Source organism: Diabrotica virgifera, chromosome 3 (assembly GCF_917563875.1).
Source record: "Diabrotica virgifera virgifera chromosome 3, PGI_DIABVI_V3a".
NCBI classification, from domain to species: domain Eukaryota; kingdom Metazoa; phylum Arthropoda; class Insecta; order Coleoptera; family Chrysomelidae; genus Diabrotica; species Diabrotica virgifera.
The window spans coordinates 173955149-173979043 of NC_065445.1; the positions used below are offsets into that span (position 1 = coordinate 173955149).

At 32.2% G+C, this 23895-nt stretch overlaps 1 protein-coding gene across 3 annotated transcripts in view; it reads left to right on the top strand.

Moving 5' to 3' along the window:
• LOC126881397 (uncharacterized) overlaps positions 1-23895 on the top strand; it is a 246378-nt gene that overhangs the window by 200513 nt on the left and 21970 nt on the right. For 2 of the 3 annotated variants that reach the window (XM_050645652.1, XM_050645653.1), the window contains exons 4-5: positions 17346-17466; positions 22534-22763. In XM_050645652.1, coding sequence (XP_050501609.1) covers positions 17346-17466; positions 22534-22763 — 351 coding nt within the window. Of the gene's footprint in view, positions 1-15751; positions 16375-17345; positions 17467-22533; positions 22764-23895 lie in introns of those variants that run through there. The other variant, XM_050645654.1, reaches the window with a different exon arrangement.

Here is a 23895-nt window from a genome sequence, read left to right on the forward strand (position 1 = left end):
CACTCTCGGCGAAGTTACTTCGCCAAAGTTGGCCGAAGTCCGAAATACATTCAAGCGGTGCGATACCGACTTTGATCCCTTTGACTCGGACGCGCGAAACCGACAGAGAACGGAAGTAGAACGAAGCGAGGCAAAGTTGCAAGAAGTGGCTGTCTACACTCTCATACTTGCTTAACTTCGATCGACTTCGTCGAGAGTGTAGACGGCGTTTTAAACGCCGTCTACACTCTCGCCTAAGTCGATCGAAGTTCAACAAGTACGAGAGTGTAGACAGCCACCTTGTGCAACTTTGCAAATCCGTTCTCTGTCGGTCTCGAGCGTCCGAGTCAAAGGGATCAAAGTCGGTATCGCACCGCTTGAATGTGTTCCTCGCGAAGTAGAACGAGTGTGTAGTGAGGTACTTCGGACTTCGGTCAACTTTGGCGAAGTAACTTCGCCGAGAGTGTGGTGCGCGCTTAATATAATTGATTACACCGTATATTCAAAGGTTTATTAATAAAATTAGAATAATCCTGTTAGAAAAGGTAACTAATATTCTCTTTCAATTTCTTGAAAGGTAAAAATTGCACTAAGTACCTATCCACACGAATTACAAACTTTCCTGTATTTTTGTTCCACAAATTCAAAAGAATTACTTTGTTTGTTTCAGTGACATATTCTGTAGAATCCAGATCAGCGGTTCTCAACCTGTGGTACATGTACTACTGGTGGTACATATTATTAATTGTGGTGGTACACAAAACGCAAAATTACAAAAAACAGTATTTTACGTTACAAGTTCAGTAGGTGACTATAAAACTAAAATATGGTAGACTTGTCGAAATGTCGTTTTATTTTATCCATTCCTTAAAATTTCAGCATATAAATTATAGTTAATTAAATTACCTAGGTTGATAGGTATTTAATTTTGGTGATACCAAAATAATAAAAATACGTTTATGGTACATGACTTAAATAGGTTGAGAACCACTGATCTAGGAACCTTCTTTTCCGAAAAAAAAGTTGCTTTGCCGTTAGGATAAAACTCCAACTCATAAGTTTGATTGCTTAGGTGTGTATCTATTTTTTTAAAACAGTGTACATATATATTACTGCGCAGTTGATATTACATTGTTCATTATATAAATGTATACACTTCCCATTTGCAAATATTATCTATTGCTAATTGCCATTTACATTTATTTGAACTAGATATAACGAAACAGTCTTCAAACAAAAGAATTAGCTGCTAAATTTACATGTAGATATATTCGAGCACCAATATTAAAATGTTTAATGTTGCATATAAGAATAAATACGAATTGAGGAACTACTTCTGTACAATGCTAATCGTTTTCGTATTTGAATATCGTTCGATTTAATTTCACTATTTTTCTATCAATATGCCCTCATGCAAAATATGAATTATAAAGTGGTTGGTGTTATTTTTTGTTTCTACCATATAACATCCAGAAATTACAAAAGGATACAAACTTAACAGGTTCAGTGCCAACTTGGTTAGATCAATGTCTATCCAGAAGCTATTTTTGCATAAAATATGTCATCTTCGACTTAGTTTTGACATGTTTGGAAGATATCTGTCAAATTGACAGCTTTAGACGACTGTCCAGTTAACTGGACGTGCGTCGCTATATTTATATTTTGTCAATATTCATTTCAGTTACCAGCGTCCAGTTAACTGGACAGTTAACTGGATTAGTATTTAGAGTATAACAAAAAATAAAACTATTTGAACTTGCAAAAAACATTAATTAAGAAACAAAATCAACACTAAGGGAATTAACAGAGTTTAAAAAAATCAAATTAAAAATAAAATTCTAAAGAGACAAAAAAAAAATAAAGCAAACTCAAGACCGAAAATATCGTGGGCTCTCATTAGAAACCCTTGCGTTCAGTATTGAGACCGTGCAAGTTCGGCAAAGCGACCTCTATTTCTACGCTCTGTACTTTTATTCGCACTTTTAATTATATTGGCCAATTATATTAGTCCTGGTTGCTGGATAATAGTCAAGGCCATAGTCCAAAAAATAATAAGAAGAAAAAATTAGATGCAGGATATGTTATGCAAACGTAAACAATTGTATGTAGTAAATAAAATTAGTTATTAAAATGCAGTACTGCAAGCAAAATACAATTACATAATTAAATTTACCTTTATATAATAATTACATATCATATCAATATTGTGGAGCAATATATAATTTTTCTGCTTCAATGACAGAAGGTATGAAATATACGTCAATTTGACAATTTCAATTGAAAATATGAATTATTTAAGATAGTTGCAATATTTCTCCGTGACTCGCGCACGGTCATTTCTCGTTTCCCTTCCAAGTACTTGCACACCGCGAATACTGGACGTTGGCAGTCAACCTGTTAAACAGTAAATTTTATTTATGGTGACACTTCATCGTTCAAAATTTTATCCACATATGGATCAATAGCTGACTTACCAATACGGACCAAATATGGGCTTTTCAATACAGGCTTATCTCTTGATTTTTGAGTCCAATGAAGGTTTTCAACTTCCCGGAGTTGTTTTTCGGGATAAGTAGTTGATTTTATTTTGTGTGTTCGTTTTACTTACTTACCTAGTTGACCCTTCAGCGGATACATAATTATTTAATTTTTTATTTATTTCCGTGCAATAATTATTGACTACCTACGTCTTTTGTTTAGTATCATTTTAAAATCATTTATGAAATTGGCTTTTACGTGACGGAAATTCGAAATCCTTGCTTGATTATAAAAAATATTTAAAAACAAAACACTATTTTAATTTCCATAGAATATCGCTAACTTAATTGTTTTCATGTGTGCATTGTGTGCATTGTCAAACTCTTTAATGGAATATTTATCATCATCTTTCCTGCCTACTAAAATATTATTAAAGAGAGCTCTTTCCATATATTATATTATGTTTGTTCTGTTACTTCGTTGTTTGGTAGTTTTTAGAACAATTAATTTCTAATATTTCGAGTAAATCTAATATATTATTTCTTTTGTGTTGTCGATGCAAATTTTCAATGTTGTGGTTGAACTCATGACTTCCTGCAATAAAATGGTTGCTATAAGTTGAGATATCAACTGAACACTAAACAAATGTTTTGCCATTTCAACTTCCTGATCGATAATAAACCAGAAAACGGCTTCAAAGTTATATCCACTAATTTGCCCAAATGGTAAGAAAAAGTGTCGAAAATTTCCACAAAATTATATACATTGCATTAATTTTTTCCAACCGTTTTATAGCAACTGTCTTATGGCTTCAGGGATAGATATAGTGCGATTCCTGGAAAAAGTAGCCTAAGAACCTCGGATCACTATAGAAATTCGTACTAAAAAAACCATTCGTACTAAATAAATTGATTGCATCTAAAAATCTACATCAAGTTTTGAAAAAGGAGAATATATTATTAAAAAAATCTCTAGCGTTTTAAATAAATTGTAAATTGTATGAACATTTATTATTATTACATATAAACTGTGGGTGCATTGAACCTAATGTTCGAACAGTTTATTCTGTCAGGCAGCGTATGTCGGCCTGTAAAGCAATGATAGTGTGGAACTTATGAAATACAGTAAGTACACACTACTACAAAGTGTTTACCCAATCACAAATTTATTAGATGTATGGTTTGGAGAACACTTCAATATTCAATATTATATTAGTGTTATTTCCTAACTGTAATCAAAATATTTCCCTTATATATTTTCAATGTCACTACACCAACCTAGACTAATTTTAACCTTTTAAATGACCTTAACCTTGGTTTTTAACTCACAGTTTAATGCCATGGTTTAATGCAATACTCGTCACATTATGCATTTCAATATTAGGCTTAGTCCTTTTAATTTCCACCAAAATTGACGTGAAACATAATGGTAGGCATGTGTGCCAAAATAAACTTTCTTAAAATATATGAAGCATTGACTTTTTCATAAGAATACGACGAATTAAATATATACAAGAAAGTTTATAATTTATAAAAAAGAAATCAGGTACCTATAATCTAAGAAAATGAACTCCTCACTTCATGAAAATGGAAAATAATCCTCGACTTAGCAAGAATGGGAAAATACATAACATAACACTTTCTTCCTTGATACGAGGACAGAACTAGCACAAATATACGAATATACGAAATATACGGATACTGGTCCTAGCATTTTAAAAGCGAAAATAAACAAGCCCTAAAACAAAGCAAAGATGTTCCTAACTGTGACTTAATTCCATCAGACTGGCTCAAACTTCTAAATAACGGGAAAATCTCGGAGATAACAAACATCTATAACTACACTTATGAAATAGGAGTAATTCCATAAATATGGCTAGAGTCTAGATTTACCGCACTTCCAAAGAAACCTAAATCTCATCTTGTAAAGACTTTAGACAGACTAATTAGTCTCATCTCATCAGTCACACTCTCAACCAGCTTTAACTCTCTAGCAGGCTAATTTTATTTTCAATCGAAAAATTCAAAGCTTTATAGGTTTTGACTTAAAAAAGCTAATCAACTGAACACTAAAAAATGTTTTGCCATTTCAACTTCCTGATCGATAATAAACCAGAAAACGGCTTCAAAGTTATATCCACTAATTTGCCCAAAAATGGTAAGAAAAAGTATCGAAAATTTCCACAAAATCCACAAAATTATGTACCTACATTGCATTAATTTTTTCCAACAGTTTTATAGCAACTGTCTTATGGTTTCAGGGATAGATATATGTAGTGCGATTCCTGGAAAAAGTAACCTAAGAACCTCGGATCACTATAATAATAATAGAAATTCGTACTAAAAAACCATTCGTACTAAATAAATTGATTGCATCTAAAAATCTACATCCAGTTTTGAAAAATGAGAATATATTATTAAAAAAAATTTCTAGTGTTTTAAATAAATTGTGAATTGTATGAACACTTATTATTATTATTACATATAAACTGTGGCTGCATTGAACCCAATGTTCGAACAGTTTATTCTGTCAGGCAGCGTATGTCGGCCTGTAAAGCAATGATAGTGTGGAACTTATGAAATACAGTAAGTACACACGACTACAAAGTGTGTACCCAATCACAAATGTATTAGATAGATGTATGGGTAGCATTTTGGAGAACAGTTCAATATTATATTAGTGTTATTTCCTAACTGTAATCAAAATATTTTCCTTACATATTTTCAATGTCACTACACCAACCTAGACTAATTTTAACCTTTTAAATGACCTTAACCTTGGTTTTTAACTTGCAGTTTAATGCCATGGTTTAATGTTTAATGCAATACTCGTCACATCATGCATTTCAATATTTGGCTTAGTCCTTTTAATTTCCACCAAAATTGACGTGAAACTTAATGGTAGGCATGTGTGCCAAATTAAACTTTCTTAAAATATAATGAAGCATTGACTTTTTCATAAGAATACATGACGAATTAAATATAGACAAGAAGGTTTATTATTTATAAAAAAGAAATTACCTATAATCTAAGAAAATGAACTGCTCACTTCATGAAAATGGAAAATAATCCTCGACTTAGCAAGAATGGGAAAATACATAACATAACACTTTCTTCCTTGATACGAGGACAGAACTAGCACAAATATACGAATATACGAAATATAAGGATACTAGTCCTAGCATTTTAAAAGCGAAAATAAACAAGCCCTAAAACAAAGCAAAGATGTTCCTAACTGTGACTTAATTCCATCGGCCGCATATGAAATGCCTCCCGAAGAGGGGTTTCTTACCTGTCGCTAAAATGGTCACATACGAATTGCCTCCCGAGCTCTAAAAAATTACATGCTTCTAATCTCTATGTGAAGGTGCGACGTTACCACATCTTCGTCCTTTTGTAAATTTTTGTCAAAATTGGTATTTTGTTATTTAATTGATTTTATTTTCAACCTCTATGTATTAAACATTATTGACACTAGGCAGTATTTATAAATTTCTTATAAAAACTTGTACAATATAATTAGTTTTATAACCATTGTATATAATAACCATTATTTTTTGTTATTAATAATTTGACAAAAAATACAAAAATTTAATAAGTATTATATAGATTTATTAAAATTAACATTACAAAAAACTTATTTGGAAAACATTACAAAATGTGTATAGAAATATAAAATTACAAAATATTTTTCATAAATTTTTATGATACTACTTTGACAAATTCTAATATATTTATTTTACATTTTCTTAATTCTAAAATTTTTTCATTTAGAAAATTTATTTTTGCTGTACTTTCCGCAACAATTTTTTTTAGTGTCGAAACACAATTCATTTTAATGTAGGTATTTATTTGAAATTGTAAAATTATGTCAATAAAATTATTAATGTTAGGATGACGGCAGTAGAAAGAAGAATTATACTTGGAATGAAAACTTTCGCATAAGTTTGTGGTTCTTTGTAAGGTTGAAGAGTGCTAGAGTGCTCAGCCCAAAGATGTGGAGGAAATATCGAATTTTCAGATATGTAATTATCAGCAAGATAATCACAAAACCATAGGCGTAACCAGGGGGGGTTTGGGGGTTTTAACCCCCCGCCCCCCATTGGGATGTACTTTGAGCTCTATACGCTTAACACCATAGCCTTCGGAGACCTTTCAGTAGTTGTAACCCCCCCCCCTTTCAGGTAGTTGTAAACCCCCTTTTAAGGATCATCCTGGTTACGCCTATGCACAAAACTGGGTCACTCTTTCATCGACTGGTTTAATTTCTGCCAAATCTATAGCAAAAAAATCGCTAACATCTTCAGGATGTAAGAATGAAAGACCAAAAATATAAATAAAAAAATGCGTAATTTCAGTTGAGTCAACACCTTTTTTCTGGTATTCTGGAGCTAAGCCCAGTGCTTGAACCTTTCTATAGCATGCCTGACCCAAATGAAAACGACATCCATGAAGATTTGCTTCAGGAAATGTAATACGGATACTATTATGAATGGAAATTTCAAAGTCTGAAGTTATTACTTTAGTAGGGGATAAAGGACAATTAATTTTAAAACATTCTGTTTACACATATTCATTCTGATATATTTAAAACATGATATATCTAAAATCGAGATAATATTATGAAGATAAATTTTTATCTTGAAGTAAATAAAAGACAAGAGGAATATATAATGTCCATTTTTCAAGCCATGTATACTAAACAATTGAGTGAAAAAACGAGGACAGTATTCAAAAGTTCCGTCAACATACCAATTGGAAACAGGCGAAAGAAAACGAAGATTTGAAAAACATGTTAATATAACAATACGATTTATCTTTGTCATTTTTAATTATAAAATTTTCGTTTCTATTTGTAATAATAGAAGATTGATGAAGAGCTTTATAAAATTCAGATATATTTTTGGGAAGTTTAATTAAAGAATCTAGTGGTTCTAGCATAATACAAATTTTGTCTCACCCTATTGATATGATTGATAGTAAATATTTGTCTTCTTAAGTTTTTTACAGATGAGCTTCATTGGTTTTTCGCTGAGATCATCTACGGCTGCTGTTTTTATTGAATTGCTTACGGCTTTTCTATTGTAAATTTCTCGTGGTTATGATCTAATATTGATTCAATAATCGTATTTTCACATCCTTGTGTTTTCACAAAGGTTTTGCAGGTTTTTTTAGTACATGTCCACCGTCTTACCGTATCTTTGACCAACATTTTTTGAAAATATAATGTAAAACCAAAGAATATAGACCTTCTGAGACCTGAGAGTATATATTCTTTGGTAAAACCATCAATTATAAAAATAGATAGATAGTACCTGTTTTAATTATGATTTGGCAACATTGTGTAATTATACAGAGATTAATTAGACAAAATATCAGCCTAAATGATTAACGAAACGGAGGCATTTCGATTGTACCTGGGTGGCATTTCATGTAAGAAAATATTTACCTGAAAAAGTGGGAGGCATTTCGATAGCGCCGATTGAGGCCATCAGACTGGCTTAAACTTCTAAATAACGGGAAAATCTCGGAGATAGCAAACATCTATAACTACACTTATGAAATAGGAATAATTCCATAAAAAATATGGCTAGAGTCTAGATTTACCGCACTTCTAAAGAAACCTAAATCTCATCTTGTAAAGACTTTAGACAGACTAATTAGTCTCATCAGTCACACTCTCAACCTGCTTTTTAACCATCTAGCAGGTCAATTTTATTTTCAATCAAAAAATTCAAAGCTTCATAGGTTTTGACTTAAAAGAGCTAATCAATTAGCGCTAACCAAAGGCGTACAAGTACACCCAGTAGTATAGGACCAAAGTTGTTTTTGCATGCTGCAGTGCTAAAAACTGCTGAAATACCTGAAAAACAGCTGAAAAATAGCTCAAAATTGGACCTCCTTTAGGCAGTCTTACCTGCTATAGGGTTTAGAATTATACTTAAGAGAATTCTCAACAAAATTAAACAGAAATATGAATTCTATGTAATCAAATAAAAACAGACGGTTTCGTTTTGAATCAATTCTAGTCTTTTACCATCCTCTGACACGTGTTTCTAGGTTTACCCGTTATCAAAGACTTTGCAACAAGACTGAATTGAACCAAAACACACCGACTCGTTGGTAATTAAATATTCTACCAACGTATGCCTTTAGCGACCTCTAACAAGGTAAGATGAAGCGAGTGTCGATAACGATTAAAGTAAACTTATAGCGATACGCTTTAATTACTATTTTTGCTAATTTTAATTTTAATAATTTTTCTCAAAACGAAATAATATGGCTCATATAAAAGTCACAGTTAATATACAAACCAGATGCTAAGAAAGACACGGTGTTACGAAACGAAATGCATCCCTAACCATATGTTTTTGGAGTGTTCAGTTTAACAAACTGAAGTCCCCATAAATTAATTACCAGATCAGACCATTATGTCAACAACTCACTTTGGACATGCAGTCCTTTTAAAACTGCAGAAGTGTTTCTGTTTTTATACGCCAGATCTAAATAATGTATTGCCCATCTGGTCAGAGGGTAGAAACACAAACAGATTAGCGTCTGTGGCTTTCTTACAGTCTCTTCACAGCATGCGAACGACGCGAACACACCCGACTCTCGCTAACAATCGACCCTCTTCCGAGACCTAAGCAAAACACCTTTTTGTTACCAAAATAAATAAATATTTTACTGTTCGTCGTTAACTTATTTTTATTATTTTTAATTAATTCCGTCAACTCACACCTACCGGAATAAACTGTTAACCTGAGGCATGTTCATGCCATCGGGTGATGCTGGGAATTTATTCCACTAAAACAGCAGTTTACCCGTCTTAATCGTCATCATTTTGTACTCTCCAGCCGAGTACGTGAAGCAAAATAAAAATAAATGATTTCGTTTTGATTCAATTCGAGTCTATTGACATCCCCTGACACGTGTTTCTAGGTTTACCCGTTATCAAAGAGGCATTTTAAGAAGATTTTCTATGTAATATCTGTTAATGTTAACAAACATTTTGTTATGTTCTGAAGTACAAAATTGATTTATATAATTTAATTGGCCTAAAACAAGAGAATAATACAGGTTCTTTTTTATTAATGTTAATACAATACGTTTATTAATACGATAAATTGTTTGCTAAGAAAGTAAATAAAGTCGAAAGATTTAATTATTGTTTATCTGTTTTATTATAATGCAGAACCTCATAACATGATTTCAACAATAATTTATTATAAAAGTCCAAATTTTCTCATATCATCATTGTGCTTCCACAAACCAACAAACAAAAAGTGTATGAAAATACTGTGATGTGTTCTTGATCACATATTGTCCGGTGTCCGGTTACATTTATGTTTGAATACGTTTTGCAAATGTGTCTTTGACGGAATATTTTATAGTTTGGGAATGAACCACAGTAATTGTAATTAAAATTATAAGTTTTTTGTTTTAATGTTGTACTTGGTCCATCCAGTACAAACCCAAAAATATTTTACAGGTTAATTTACAGGTCACAATATTTTATAGTCTCTTTCAAATTTCGAGATTGGAAACCCACATCTTAAAACACAAAAAAAAATAATTAAGTGGGAATCGAAACTTCAAAATAAAGATATTTTAAAGTAATAGCTTATTTCCAATAAAAATAACAAATTGCATTAAAATGACTAGAGATTGCAATTGCTGGATCCAGCATCCAGCAATCCAGCTGGATCCAGCGCTTTTTTACGTGCTGGATCCAGCAGCGCGGATCTGCAAACATGTCAAATTCGAAATAAGTCACTTAATGTCTTCATTAGCCTCTTTCCTCTTTATTCAAAGCCGTGAGTCGGCAACTTGCCATTCTATGACGCTAGCAGTAGCTCAGTATGCTGTAAAGCTTCTACAGCCTAAAAGTTTGCATCGATAAAGCGTTGATAGACATTGATTCTGAGATAAATTCTCTGCTGGCGAATGGTCAATAATCAATGAGTTGATCGCCACTTTTTAACCGGTGAAACTGGCTGTAAAAGCTCTTTGCAGATGAGAGTTGACTTTGGTAACGGAAAACACAACCATGAAATTTGCCCTAGACAAACTAAATATCCAGGACTCTAGCCTTAGTGCCGATATATCTGAATCACTACGCAACAGAACCGCGGAACGGTCCCTCTAAAATTACAGGTAGGTACATTAGTAGACTTACAAAATCCAAAAAAGTATGGCGAAGGACTAAACAATCCTGGTTTTTTTGGTGAAGAAGATGGGTCAACTAATCCAGAGCCCGTGAATTTTACTGGAACAAGAACTTACATTCAATTGAAACGAAAAAGAGAAAACTTTTATAACCAAAAAAAAAACTGATTCTTAAAAGGTTACGAAAAGATTTTGGAAAAGGAAATGGCCATTTATGAGACCGAAGGAGTGAAAGGCGATCATTTGTCTATGGTGTATGACTATTTAATGATCTTAAAACGGACCAGTATAGAGGCCGAAAGGGCTTTCTCGGCAATCAGCTTTATATAGCCTCAGAAAAATAATATGTAGGTAATTTATTATTTTTATTGGGAATAGGCTACAATTTTACTTTAAAGTACGTATTGATGTTTTGGGAACGGTTTTCGAAGTGGAAACTTTAAAATTAACATATTTTAAAATACATAGTAGTTTATTTCCAATAAAAATAGTAAATTTAATTAACATGGCACAAGAAAATAGCTCCAGAACAATATGTAATTTACTATTTTTGTTGTGAATAAGCCACCATTTTATTTTAAAGTAAGTTTACTAATATTTTGAGAACGGCTTTCGAAGTGAAAATCGAAACGTTAAAATAAACTTATTTTAAATAAAAATTGTGGCGTATTCCCAATAATAATAGTAGATTGGATTAAGATGCCACAAGAAAATAGCTTCAATACAACAAAATATGTACTTTTACGAGTAATTACAATAATAATTATTGTGGTTTATTCCCAAAATATACAAAACTTAGTGTGAAACATGATACACGATAATAAGAACATGTTAACTATGCAGGGTGTAACAAAAATACAGCTCATAAATTAAATTACAGGTTCTGAGACCAAAAATAGTTCGATTGAACCTAACTTACCTTAGTACAAAAAATGTGCACATGAAAAAAGTTATAGCCCTTTGAAGTTACAAAATAAAAATCGATTTTTTCCAATATATTGAAAACTTTTAGAGATCTTTTTTATTGAGAATAGCATTGTGGCACTCTTATGGCAGGAACTAGGGCTTCCAATCCCGCAATACCGAGATCTCGGTATTGCGGGATCCCGCGTCATTTTCCAATCCCGCATAATGCGGGATTACAGGCGCGGGATCCGCGGGATTTGCGGGACTGAAAAAAGCGTACATTACTGCTGTAGCTACGCTCAAAATTATCAAAAAACCAAAAAAAAAGCATTCAAGGTTTTTTTTGATTTTATGGCATAGACTTGGGTGTCAATTAGCCAGTCACAACTTTTATTTTTAGGTTAATAGCTTCAGAATTGGCTTCAAGGTTAGCTTCAGAATTGGCTTTGTCTTTGCGCCGTATTTTACAACGACGTAGAAATGTGACCCGTCAGAAATCAGTGCACTACTGATTTATCTACAAAAGCCTCGTAGTTACCAAGCGTCGTTTGGCATACGCAGGAGTTTGGAAGATGAGAGTTTAGATTTAGATGTAGGCTCCTATGAATAAAAATGAGAATGTTGTTTATACTTCAAGTTTAGGAGCACATACTCCACGCGGTAGTATCTACTCTTATGTACGGTGAGTCGAAACTCACCACATCAACATATTTTTTTATTCATATGAAATGTAATATAAACTTATACTTTATGCTCATACTCATGAGAACTTACTAGGAGTTTATACTCCGTTTTTATTCATACCATCCAATATATGTTGTGTATCCTTTGCAAACATTTTCAATTGAAAGCTTTATCTAAACAACAGTAAATGATAGCTAAATAATATAGCAACTAAATTAGTAAACTATATTAATTTTCAGTTCAAAATGGGTTTTTTTGGTTGATTTTTAAAATTTTGTTGGTGTAATTTTTAAACAAGATTTTTTGTTTTTTCAGTATTTGTTACTGTTTTTTTTTTTGAAGAAAAAACAGTTTTGATCTTATACTAATATGTAGTAATAGTACTTAAATAAATGTGGAGTTAGTTGATAAATTTATTGTTTTTTTTGCCTTAAATAAATATGACTGTTTTTAATATGCGGGATCCCGCAAATACCAAGAGCAGGAACATCTTGAAAAAAAAAAATAGAAGTGAAATTTGTGCATCCCATAAAAATTTTATGGGGATTTTGTTCTCTTAAGCCCCCCCAAATATTTGTACGTTCCAATTAAATTATTATTGTGATACCATTAGTTAATTAAAATGTTTTTAAAACTTTTTTTGTCTCTTTGTAATTTTTCTATAAGTCAGTTTTTATCGAGATATTTTGAACATTTGTAAAATCCAACACAAATTTTTACATGGTAAGTAAGATTATAGAGACTTGTTAATAATATGAAAATTTATTGTGAATTTATATTTTTTTGGTATATTTTGAAACATATGAATATCTCGATAAAAAATCGTTTTTATCGAAAACATACTAAGAGCCAAAAAAGTTTTAAAAACATTGTGTTTAATTAATGATATCACAATAATAATTTAATGGGAACATACACAAATATTTGGGGCGTTTATTGGAACAAAACTCCCATAAAAGTTTTATGTTAACATATTAAAAAAGAAGGCGTATCTCGATAAAAACTGGTTTATCGAAAAAATACTAAGAGACAAAAAAGTTTTAAAAATATTTTGTTTAACTAATGGTACCGCAGTAATAATTTAATTGGAACGTACACAAAAGTTTGGGGGGGGGGTTAAGGGAACAAAACCCCCATAAAATTTTTATGGGGTGTACACATTCCACCGTTGTTATTTTTTTGAGATGTGCCCCCCATAGGAATACCACATGTCTATTTTCAATAAAAATCGATTTTTATTTTGTAACTTCAAAGGGCTGTAACTTTTTTTATGTGCACATTTGTACTAAGGTAAGTTAGGTTCAATCAAACTATTTTTGGTCCCAGAATATGTGATTTAATTTATGACCTGCATTTTTGTTACACCCTGTATTTTTATCACATTTTTAACTACTTCAAATAATACGGGTTTTTTCAGTGTGCCCAACAATATTAATTTTTGAATTAAAAATTTAATTTATCCAAAAATGTTTATCTGGTTTCGCAGGTTCAGCAACGATATGTCATAGGCCTGGATCCCGGGTACCAAAAAAAAGTTTATTAATGGCAAGCTGAAAATGTGTTAATAGCTTAACGGTATCTAGTGGGACAAACTTTGATGTACGGGAACACTGAACAGGGGAAGTTTTAATTGTGGAACAGGTTAAAGATTTCGAATGTCAGACTACGAAAACGTTCCTTGTATTTTGTCTGACAGAACTTCCAATTGATTTGTTACCCTTTCATTAAACTCTCATGAAAAAATCAGCCTGCTATTTAGCTCCAATATAATTCCTGTCATTTGACATGTTCTACGTGTCGGACTTATTAGAATGCCCAAAATATTTGTCGGACGAACATTTTTTATATATTATATAAAGTTTGCTATTGAATAAACTTAAAAACAACCTGCTAGTTTTCACAATCATAAACTTGTCAGGATGACACATTCCACAATTAAAATCACGACCTATAATTAAAACTTCCCCTGTTCCAGTGTACATCCAAGAAGTTTGTCCGACTAGAAATCGTGAAGCTATTAACAAATTTTCAGCTTGCTATTAATCAACTTCTTTTGGTACGCAGAATCCAGGCCTATCAATTTGGATAATACTTTTCACTCGCATTATTTCCGGATTTCTGTTTCAATAATTGATCGATTGAAGTTTTAGTGGAATAAACAAATAATGACAACACCTGTATCTGAATACTAATAATAAATACATCCATTTGCACTTTTTATTCCATGCTTTCCATTGATACGTATTTGTAAACAAATACTTCCGTGTGTAAAAGTAGGTGAATTCATCGATGAGTAATGTTTAGAATAGTGAAATATTACCAGACCTTTATTTGTTTTTTTTAGATTCATAAATAATATTTTATGTAATAAAAACGCTGCATGCCTTCCTTGTTGGGTAGAATTACGTTGAGGCTATAAATTAATATTATGATCCCTTTACTTTATGTTGATAACATAGGCGTTCTCCAGAAAGTTGCAGTAGGGTAATGGTTAAAAAGTATTTTAACCACTACCGGGTGCTATTTCACGACTGAGATTAAATTCAATAAAATTGTCAAAGAAGAAAATGCTTCTTTTGCGTATTAATTTAGTTATTCCCATTTGGGCATGTTCTCTAGACATTTGACATTTTCTAAATACCTACGTGTTATTGTTTTTTTTTATGTAGGGCAGTTTTCATGTGAATTATTAAGGAATCGACAGGTTTTTGATAAAAAATCAGTTGTCGGTCTGCTGGGTCATAGTGTTTGGTTTGGTCTGTGTACGATAACCCTTGACAGACTTGTGACTTTCATGACTTTGGAAACTTGTTACATAGATTATTAATCCTATTGGTGTAAGAAAAACCCTACTGAATTTTGAATCAATAGTTCTTCTCATATTTTTATATTACATCCAAGAAATCTGTCAGACTCTTCAATACTTTGTTTATTTAATCGGATTTTTTTGTAATCTTTTCTGCTCCTACGTTATTCGAAACTTGGTTCCTCCTGGTATGGTTCCTCCATTCTATGATTTTTTTTCATTTCACTTCTATATTCTCGGAAAAATTGACTAAGATACAGAGTACATATCTTTTTTCTCTTTTCACGTGTCCAATGTATCTACATAATATCTAATTTTTTAGTCTGGGTATCTTGGAAGTTTCGGTTATTCTTCTTTATTCATATTTATATTTACTGCCGTTCTTTTTTTAGTTTTAAATGTCTTTCGACGTTTGCCTTTACTGCCTACCTTGCTAAATACATAATATACCTATTTTATTTAAGGAAAGTTATTTAGGGTTCAGTAAAAATTCCTAAATTACCTATTTAGCGAACGCCTATGCTATTTATTTAACCCAAAGCACCTATTATAATCACATCTGACGTCAACAGTTTGATAAATTTTATTCTACCAAATTGTTAACAGTATCCTCATTTTAGCGTCGTTTCTAATAAAAGAGACCTTGAAAATATACCAAAAAACTTTGATAATGAATATTTCATATTTTTAATAGTAGTTCAATCAAGTATTTTCTACGAAAGTTACTTTTGTAGTCTTAAATATTTTTTTGTTGTTTATTTTGGATTCTCTGAACATAATCACATTTTAGATTTCCTTGAACGAAATGTAAATTTTATTACATTGTTATGTAGGTTTTAACAATTTATTACAGCAGGCAAAGTGGTCAAATCATTCAAAATAATGTGCTCTCCTGTTGAAATGTAGTTTTACATATTATTTTTTAAAGAGTCCCACCTGTTCACATAGAAATAACAATACAAACCCATGGATTATAATGTATGAAAATCATGGGTCATTGTTGGAGAATCAAAAATTAATTTTTAAATTAAATATTTAATTAATTAATTAATTTAAATTAAATAAAATTAATGTTAATGCGGATACATCGTACTGATGTTTAACATTTAAGCAATATGCATGAATTAGTAAGATTCGTAAGTGCTGCAATACTATATCAACAGTGCACAATCCTTTTTACGTGTTTTACAGTTGTACAGGTTAGCATACTGTGAATTACTTTTTTTTCTGTTGTTCTTATGAATTATATGGTTCGGAAAATAATTTCTTATGGTATATTTCACACCGTGAGAATAGTACATGATTTTTTAGGAGATTCGGTATTCAAAAGCCAATTTTTCTGCAAAAAAGTCTGTAAGTATTTGTCGTTCTTCTTATAATATTATACCGTACCTACACAAAATATAGTGGTCAATATCTTCTTAAGAGCGTAGGCACAAAATTTCGGGCCAATGCTTTTTAAATACATTTATTTTTTTTCGAATCCTGAGAAAACTAATAAATCTTTTTGAAAAATTTAAACGCAGAATGGAAGACTGCATTATTACCGAGGGACGAAAGTCGCTTAGAATTTCCAAAAAGTTTCTTTTGAATGAGATATTTTAAATTAAAAATCACACTCAATTTTCTCTTCTTTTCCCTGTAACGTATTAAAATAAATATTGTAGAATCTTTCAGGGACTTTCCGCCCTCGGTAATGATGTAATCTTTCATTCTGCGTTTGAATTTTTCAAAAATACTTATTAGTTTTCTCAGGATACGAAAAAAATAAATGTATTTTTTTTGTTTTTTTATATCTTCTCAAAATCTTTGACCAATAAACAATTTTTTCTAATTTTTAGTAAATCCCTTCACCATACTGTTAGTGATATTTATATTTTCACTATTACAAAATAATCAAATTATAGACATTTACCATTATTAGGTATTTCTGATAAAAATATTAAAAATTTTGGAAAACATCCATATTTGTACCTTATTTGTGAAGGATTACAAAGCAACAAAACAAGCCTAGATATTTTAGTATAAGTAAATTGAATTCTAAATATTTACAGCCTCGACTTAAGTAAATATACAAAGACTAATTGGTTCGTAAATATAATTTTTTTTAAATAATTTTTAAGCCTACCCTCTTTTATTATTACAAAAGAAACATGAGCCAATCGTTTTCACAAATCATTTTTTGTAATTTTTGTTTTGTTCATGTCTTTGAGTAATTCTCAATTAAATATAAAAAAAAGAAAAAATAATTATGGAATAACTTTTTATTGATTGAATCTTTTGTTACCTTTACACGGTCTATATGCGTCGGCGGATTGTTTCAGGAGTAATGCAGGCCACGTTGTGTAGCGGATCGAAGATGGAAAAAAGGTACAGCCCCAGCTTCCGCGACGAGCACAGTAAGCCCAAGACGGACAGGAAGAGGAAGAGAGAAGAAGTTTATAAGTAAGTTTTGTAAAATTTAGTGTTGTAAGAAAAATAATTGTTACAGTGTCGCTTGTGAGTCGTAAGTGTTCCTTTGCGAAGTACTTGAGTGTTTATTTTTAGAAAAAAGGCATTGTAGAGACATCCACGACTTTTGTTAGAATATATGTGGGTCGTATCACAAGATACATTTTAGTCCATGTTGTAAGGCCGCTTCCGTAGGAAAAATGATTCCTTTTTTGCGGACTATTGTTCAAAAGTGTCTGCTTTGAACAAATCTAAAGAATGCCGGGCGAAATTTTTGGGCAGAAATTGTTTAAACATTTTTTTTAATAAATTCCAAAAAAATACCTTTTTTGTTCCGGAAAACATTTTTTTTAGGTTTTTTAGGTTTTTTGGGTTATCTTAAACAAAAAAGTCTCTCATGATTTTTTCAAAAGTGGATCGTTTTCGAGTTACAAGTGATTCAAAATCTTAAAAATGAGAAACTACGCTTTTTGGAGACTTGAAAACTCCAACTATATCTTATTGCTTAGCTCCGCTGTTTATTGAGTGTTGGTTCCTGTTTTTGTGGTGCTGTACCATAATTCTTTTTCCACTAATTCTAAGGTATCCACTGTCATCCTATGTTTGTTCTTTTCAATTTTATGCCGCGTGCACTTTTTTTCCTCTAAATGTATCCAGATTTTTATTTCATTCCATGTTTTATTTGCGACTTCTATTTGAGGCTTTTACTTTTTGTCAGTTTCATCTAGAATGCTTCTGCGTTATTTACCCTTTGCTATTTGGCCTAATATATTTTTGTAGATGTGTGGAATTTCAGCCTGTAGCTCATTTTCAGCAGCTTATGATCGATGTACAGTATGTTCCAGGCATAGCTTTTATATTTCTTATTGAGGTTTTTCATCTTTTCAGCACGAGTATGTAGTAGATTTGATTTTGAACTAGTCCACTAGATTGTCTTCACTGGTAAACGGTAGGAGACGTTTTGCTCTGTTTTCTCTAACGACCAAGTCAAATGACCCTACAATATCTCTCAGATGATATTGTATTTTCATTTTTCCCACCTTGGCTTTAGTCTCAAATAATATACCCTAGTTCCTTTTGTGGGTACTTCTCCAATATGCTTCCTATCTTGTAAATGTCATCAATGACCGCATCTGCGGCACTTTTGGTGGGCAAATGTACTCGATTGACAAAGACATTTTCTGTGTCGGCTTCTATGTTATTTTTATAAGTCTATCGTTTGTTTCATACTGCCTAATATATTTCGATATTCTGTTGTTTAGTAGTATGGCTAGTCCATTGGCAGTGTGTTTTTTGTTTTAAAATGTCTTTGGTATCTTAAGTTTGTTTCTGCTAGATCACATACGTCTATATTTTGTCTTATTAGTTCTTTCTCCACTATGTGAAGTTTTCCAGTTTGGAGAAGATCTCTGACGTTTCATGTCTCTACATTCATTGATTTTCTGCAATGAAGCTTCTGTGTCTCGCTTTCTCTTCAAGTCGTCCATTTCCCACGAGTGGCCTGGTTCCTCACGCGCTCCTGCCCGGTAACCCATTTTACACTGTTTGACCCGGAATCAGGACAACCTGTCTCAGGACAACAATCATTTGGTCGCGCCGTATCGGAATTGAGGACATCTCGACATCCCCACTAGGGTGGGTCGAAAAATAATAATGTTTCATTTTTTAATCGCTATACCGCGGAAAACTTGCCTTTGGGGTATATAAGTAAAATGCAAAGTAAAATAAAGAAGAATATTGAACCCCCAGCTAGCGCATCATACTTAAAATTTTGGTATTGTTCAGAAATCAAGACATTTTTCCATTATTTTTACAATCTTTAGCCAATAATATTTAAACGTGCTATAGTGAAAACTGTTTAGTTAATAGTTTAAAAAATAGGAAATAAATTTGAAACAGAGAGTATCTTTTAATTATTTGCGGTAGCGCAAAATACTAAAAAATTGTTAAAATTCACATATTAGCACCTTAAAAGAAGGTGTGGTCTAGCATATTGTGTTGGGTGTTAATAGCACAATCCATTTTTTGTTCTTTTACTTTACACCCCATTTAATTGGAATAGAATTATTATAGTGTGTTTAAATTTATAAAGGATATAAATAAAACAACTTATAATTTTAATAACATGTTTAATTGAAACAAAAAAGAAACCAAATTGTAGCCAAACAATGTCAACAAATTAAATGAAATTTTTTGACTTTAGGAAGAGTCTTTTACTCATTATTTCTGAGTGGGTACGTTGAAGCTGCGCTTGCTGTCAGACTTTGGCATCGAAGCTCTGGATGCTACGGCAGATCTTATGAAACCATCTCGTTCCTAACCACTAGGAGGATTAGTTAATCGCAAACTTTGGGTAAAGATGAATAGTATCTTCTAGACATAAGTTGTGCGATAAAGCCAGGCAACTGCCCTGTGGACTTATCTGTTCGAGAATTGGGTCCACTTTCCCACTCTCGATGGTTGACTACAGCTAACAGAATTTTGAGACTGTATGTAAGTGTGGAAACGTCTTCAATTGAACATAAATTGTTAGTATCCTTCATTTTTAAATCATATAATATGCCTGTATGGTTCAAAATAAAGTACAGCAAATACATAACAGATGCACCTGAACACGTTTTTGAGGCTATCAAATCAACCAGATTTCTACCAGAGAATTTGATTAAAGTAGTTGATCCTGTAATCGAAAGAAATGCATTTTTTCCCACCCAGAAAATTTGCTACTGAGGATGATAGTGGATTAAAGGAAACACATAAGAGAATTAGGATTCCGAATAATAATCAAAGCAAGGATGTTAGCTACAGAAACAGCAACAATTAGGGTTTTTCGACCTCCAAAAATCACCTTTCATGCGACTGACTCTACTGAATTATTTGATTGGAACACCACTGAAATTACACCACCATCACTGTTACGGAGAGTCTCTGATGATGAAGTTTGGGCTAAAATCACTGCTGGTGAAACACCCGAGGATTATAACTTTGGAAAATTTCCATGTCATACTCAAGCCGTGGAACGCTGCGTCAAGTTAGTGACTGAAGCATCTAAAAAAGTCGTCGGTGCTAAGTAATGAGATGGTTTCATAAGATCTGCCGTAGCATCCAGAGCTTCGATGCCAAAGTTTGACAGTAAGCGCAGCTTCAACGTACCCACTAAGAAATAGTGAGTAAAAGACTCTTTCTAAAGTCAAAATTTCATTTAATTTGTTGATATTGTTTGGCTATAATTTGGTTTCTGTTTTGTTTCAATTAAACATGTTATTAAAATTATAAGTTGTTTTATGTATATCCTTTATAACTTTAAACACACTATAATAATTCTATTCCAATTAAATGGAGTGTAAAGTAAAAGAACAAACAATGGATTGTGCTAATAACACCCAACACAACATTCTAGACCACAACTTCTTTTAAGGTGCTAATATGTGAATTTTAACAATTTTTGAGTATTTTGCGCTACCGCAAATTAAAAGATATTGTCTGTTTCAAATTTATTTCCTATTTTTTAAACTATTAACTAAACAGTTTTCACTATAGCACGTTCAAATATTATTGGCTAAAGATTGTAAAAATAATTGAAAAATGTCTTGATTTCTGAAAAAAAACTAAATTTTAAGTGTGATGCTCTAGCTGGGGGTTCAATATATAACTTTATTTTACTTTGCATTTTATTTATATACCCCAAAGGCAAGTTTTCCGCAGAATAGCGATTAAAAAATAAAACATTATTGTTTTTCGACCCACCCTAATCTCCACCCAGTCCGTCTTCTGCGGAGTTTTGAAGAGCCTCTACTCAATTCAGAACTCTTCCTCCACGAAAGTTGGGGCCGAACCACGGTTATTAGACATTACTTAGACATTACTAATAACCGTGGGGCCGAACACGGAATAATCACCTAAGTTTAGGGTTAGGAGTGTAATGATTTTTTTATAAATCATTACTTTTCACAAGTACTTAAATTTATCCGATATCATGAGTATTCTTTTTTGCTGTTAGTAATGCTAACCAATGTGTATGGTTCTATTAAAAATGGTGTGCTAATTATTGTTTGATGACCCTTTAAAAAACGGTTATCTTGCCCAAATTATTTTTATCTCTGAATATGTCAATGAGGTTTTTTCTTCTATATACCTGATATTATTTACGCAACATTCTATTGGTGTTTTAAAACTTGTAGATAACCATCCAGTTCAGACGGAACAATTGCAATTTATCAAAAAAACTCTCAAAAAACTCTTTGATTATGTTGTAGATAAAGTTATTTGTCAAGTGTAGTTTGGCACATGGGTTACGTTCCCGCAGTCATCACATAGAAGAAAAAAAAAAGGTTATTTGTCTTGTCAAATGCCAATATACTTAACCTTTTATCTATTTTTAAAGTTTTTCTAATTATAGCAGATATAGGTTATAAGGAATCTTTCTTAAAAAATAAAAGGCAGTCATTAAACTTTTGCGTATTTATATTCGAAACCTATTTATTTTGAAAACAAAGTTCTCTATTTACAAATGGTTCATTAAACTTCAATTCAAATGCATCAGCTGCTAAATTGCTGTTTTTCAACAAACAAATCGCTTAAAAAATAAACCTTCTAATGATTTTTCAAAAATTATCAGATCAGATTAATCAGTTAGTCAACAAAATCACTATATCAATCATTTTTTACATACCCGTCCTGAGCCTTATTTCCATTACTGCAACCAAAATATTTGAAACAAAAACTCAAAAAGAAAGTCGACAAAAAAGCAACAATTGGGAAGCTTAGAATAGTGTCGCTCAACTACATAATTGTAATACAAGGCGACTGCAACGAATTAAAAAAAGAGAATAAACTTGGATAAATACATGTCAAATAGGATAAAAGAGTTATACGAGAGAAATCCATAGCATAAAAACCACATCATAAACGACCACAATAAATAAGTAGCAGAGTTTGTAAAAAACCCTCACTTGATTTTTTATTCTGGAAGAATATAATATCTTGTGTTGTGCGTTAATTTACTGTTAATCCACTTGACCGTGTGCTTAAATATATTTTATTATTATTTAATTAATTTTGCAGGATGAGAGTCCATCACACCGGAAACCCAAAGGACGTGCTCAAAAGTATCTCACAAGCAGACAATACCAACAAGCAATATTTCCTTATGCTCGAAAATATCACTTCACAATATTCCCATCCGTGTATATTGGACTTGAAAATGGGCACAAGACAACATGGAGACGACGCGTCAGCAGACAAGAGGAGAACACAGATGGCGAAATGTGCTGCTAGTACTTCGGCCACTTTGGGTAAGTACCTATCGGTTTCTTACTTGACAAATCTTCTAAAACGCCGTCTACACTCTCGCCGAAGTCGATCGAAGTTCAACCACTACAAGAGTGTAGACAGCCACCTTGTGCAACTTTGCCTCGCTTCGTTCTACTTCTGTTCTCTGTCGGTCTCGCGCGTCCGAGTCAAAGGTATCAAAGTCGGCATCGCACCGCTTGAATGTGTTCCTCGGGAAGTAGAACGAGTGTGTAGAGAGGGTACTTCGGACTTCGGTCAACTTTGGCGAAGTAACTTCGCCGAGAGTGTAGTGCGCGCTTAAGAAAAAAAAATATTTTTCTTTCCTGTTCATGTAGGTAAGTGGTCTACTGGGCAAAAAGGTTTAGGAAGAACTGCTCTAGCCTATAAAATATTACTATTAGAGCTTTGCTCCCACACTCCTTGGTTTAAGTTTGTTAGTCTGTCAATAACTTTTTGTTCAACAAACTTGTTCTTGTTCTCTTTGTGGTTGAACTCATCTTTTAATGAAACGCTTTTGATTATATTATTGACAAAAGTTCCACAAGATCTTGGGCGTAATGTGTGCGATTAACATATCGTCGGCCTAATATGAAAATGCATAAGTCCAAAATATTCAATTTTAGACTTTTTATGGCATCTGTTAGCATTATCCAAAATGTATGTACGGCTCTATTTTCTTCCAATGTAGTGTACTAGATTTTGCTAAAATTGTGAAAATGAAATATGCATAAGTCCATTAATGTTGAAAACCCTATGAAATCTGCACAAGTCCCACAAGGCCGCTTGTTAATGGCGAAACCGTTTTTTTAACTAAGTTAATGGCATTAAGTAAAAGGCCAGTCATGTTTTCTTATAGTTTTATCAACCATTGCTTACTTACATTGGCGAAACCGTTTAAACTTATTGGTGATTTTATGACGTTTATACAATAAAAAGTCTTTTCATTGTAAACGGTGTGTACTTACAGGGTACAGGTTAAAATGACACAACATATATATTGTTTGATAATTAAACATTTGATAATTGTTTAGGGACTTGCGCAATTTTCACATTATATTTAGTTGTGTGCAAGTGGAGTTTGCACAGTTAGGTTTTTGTCTCTCCTGTAAAATCAGATATTTTGGACTTCAGGAG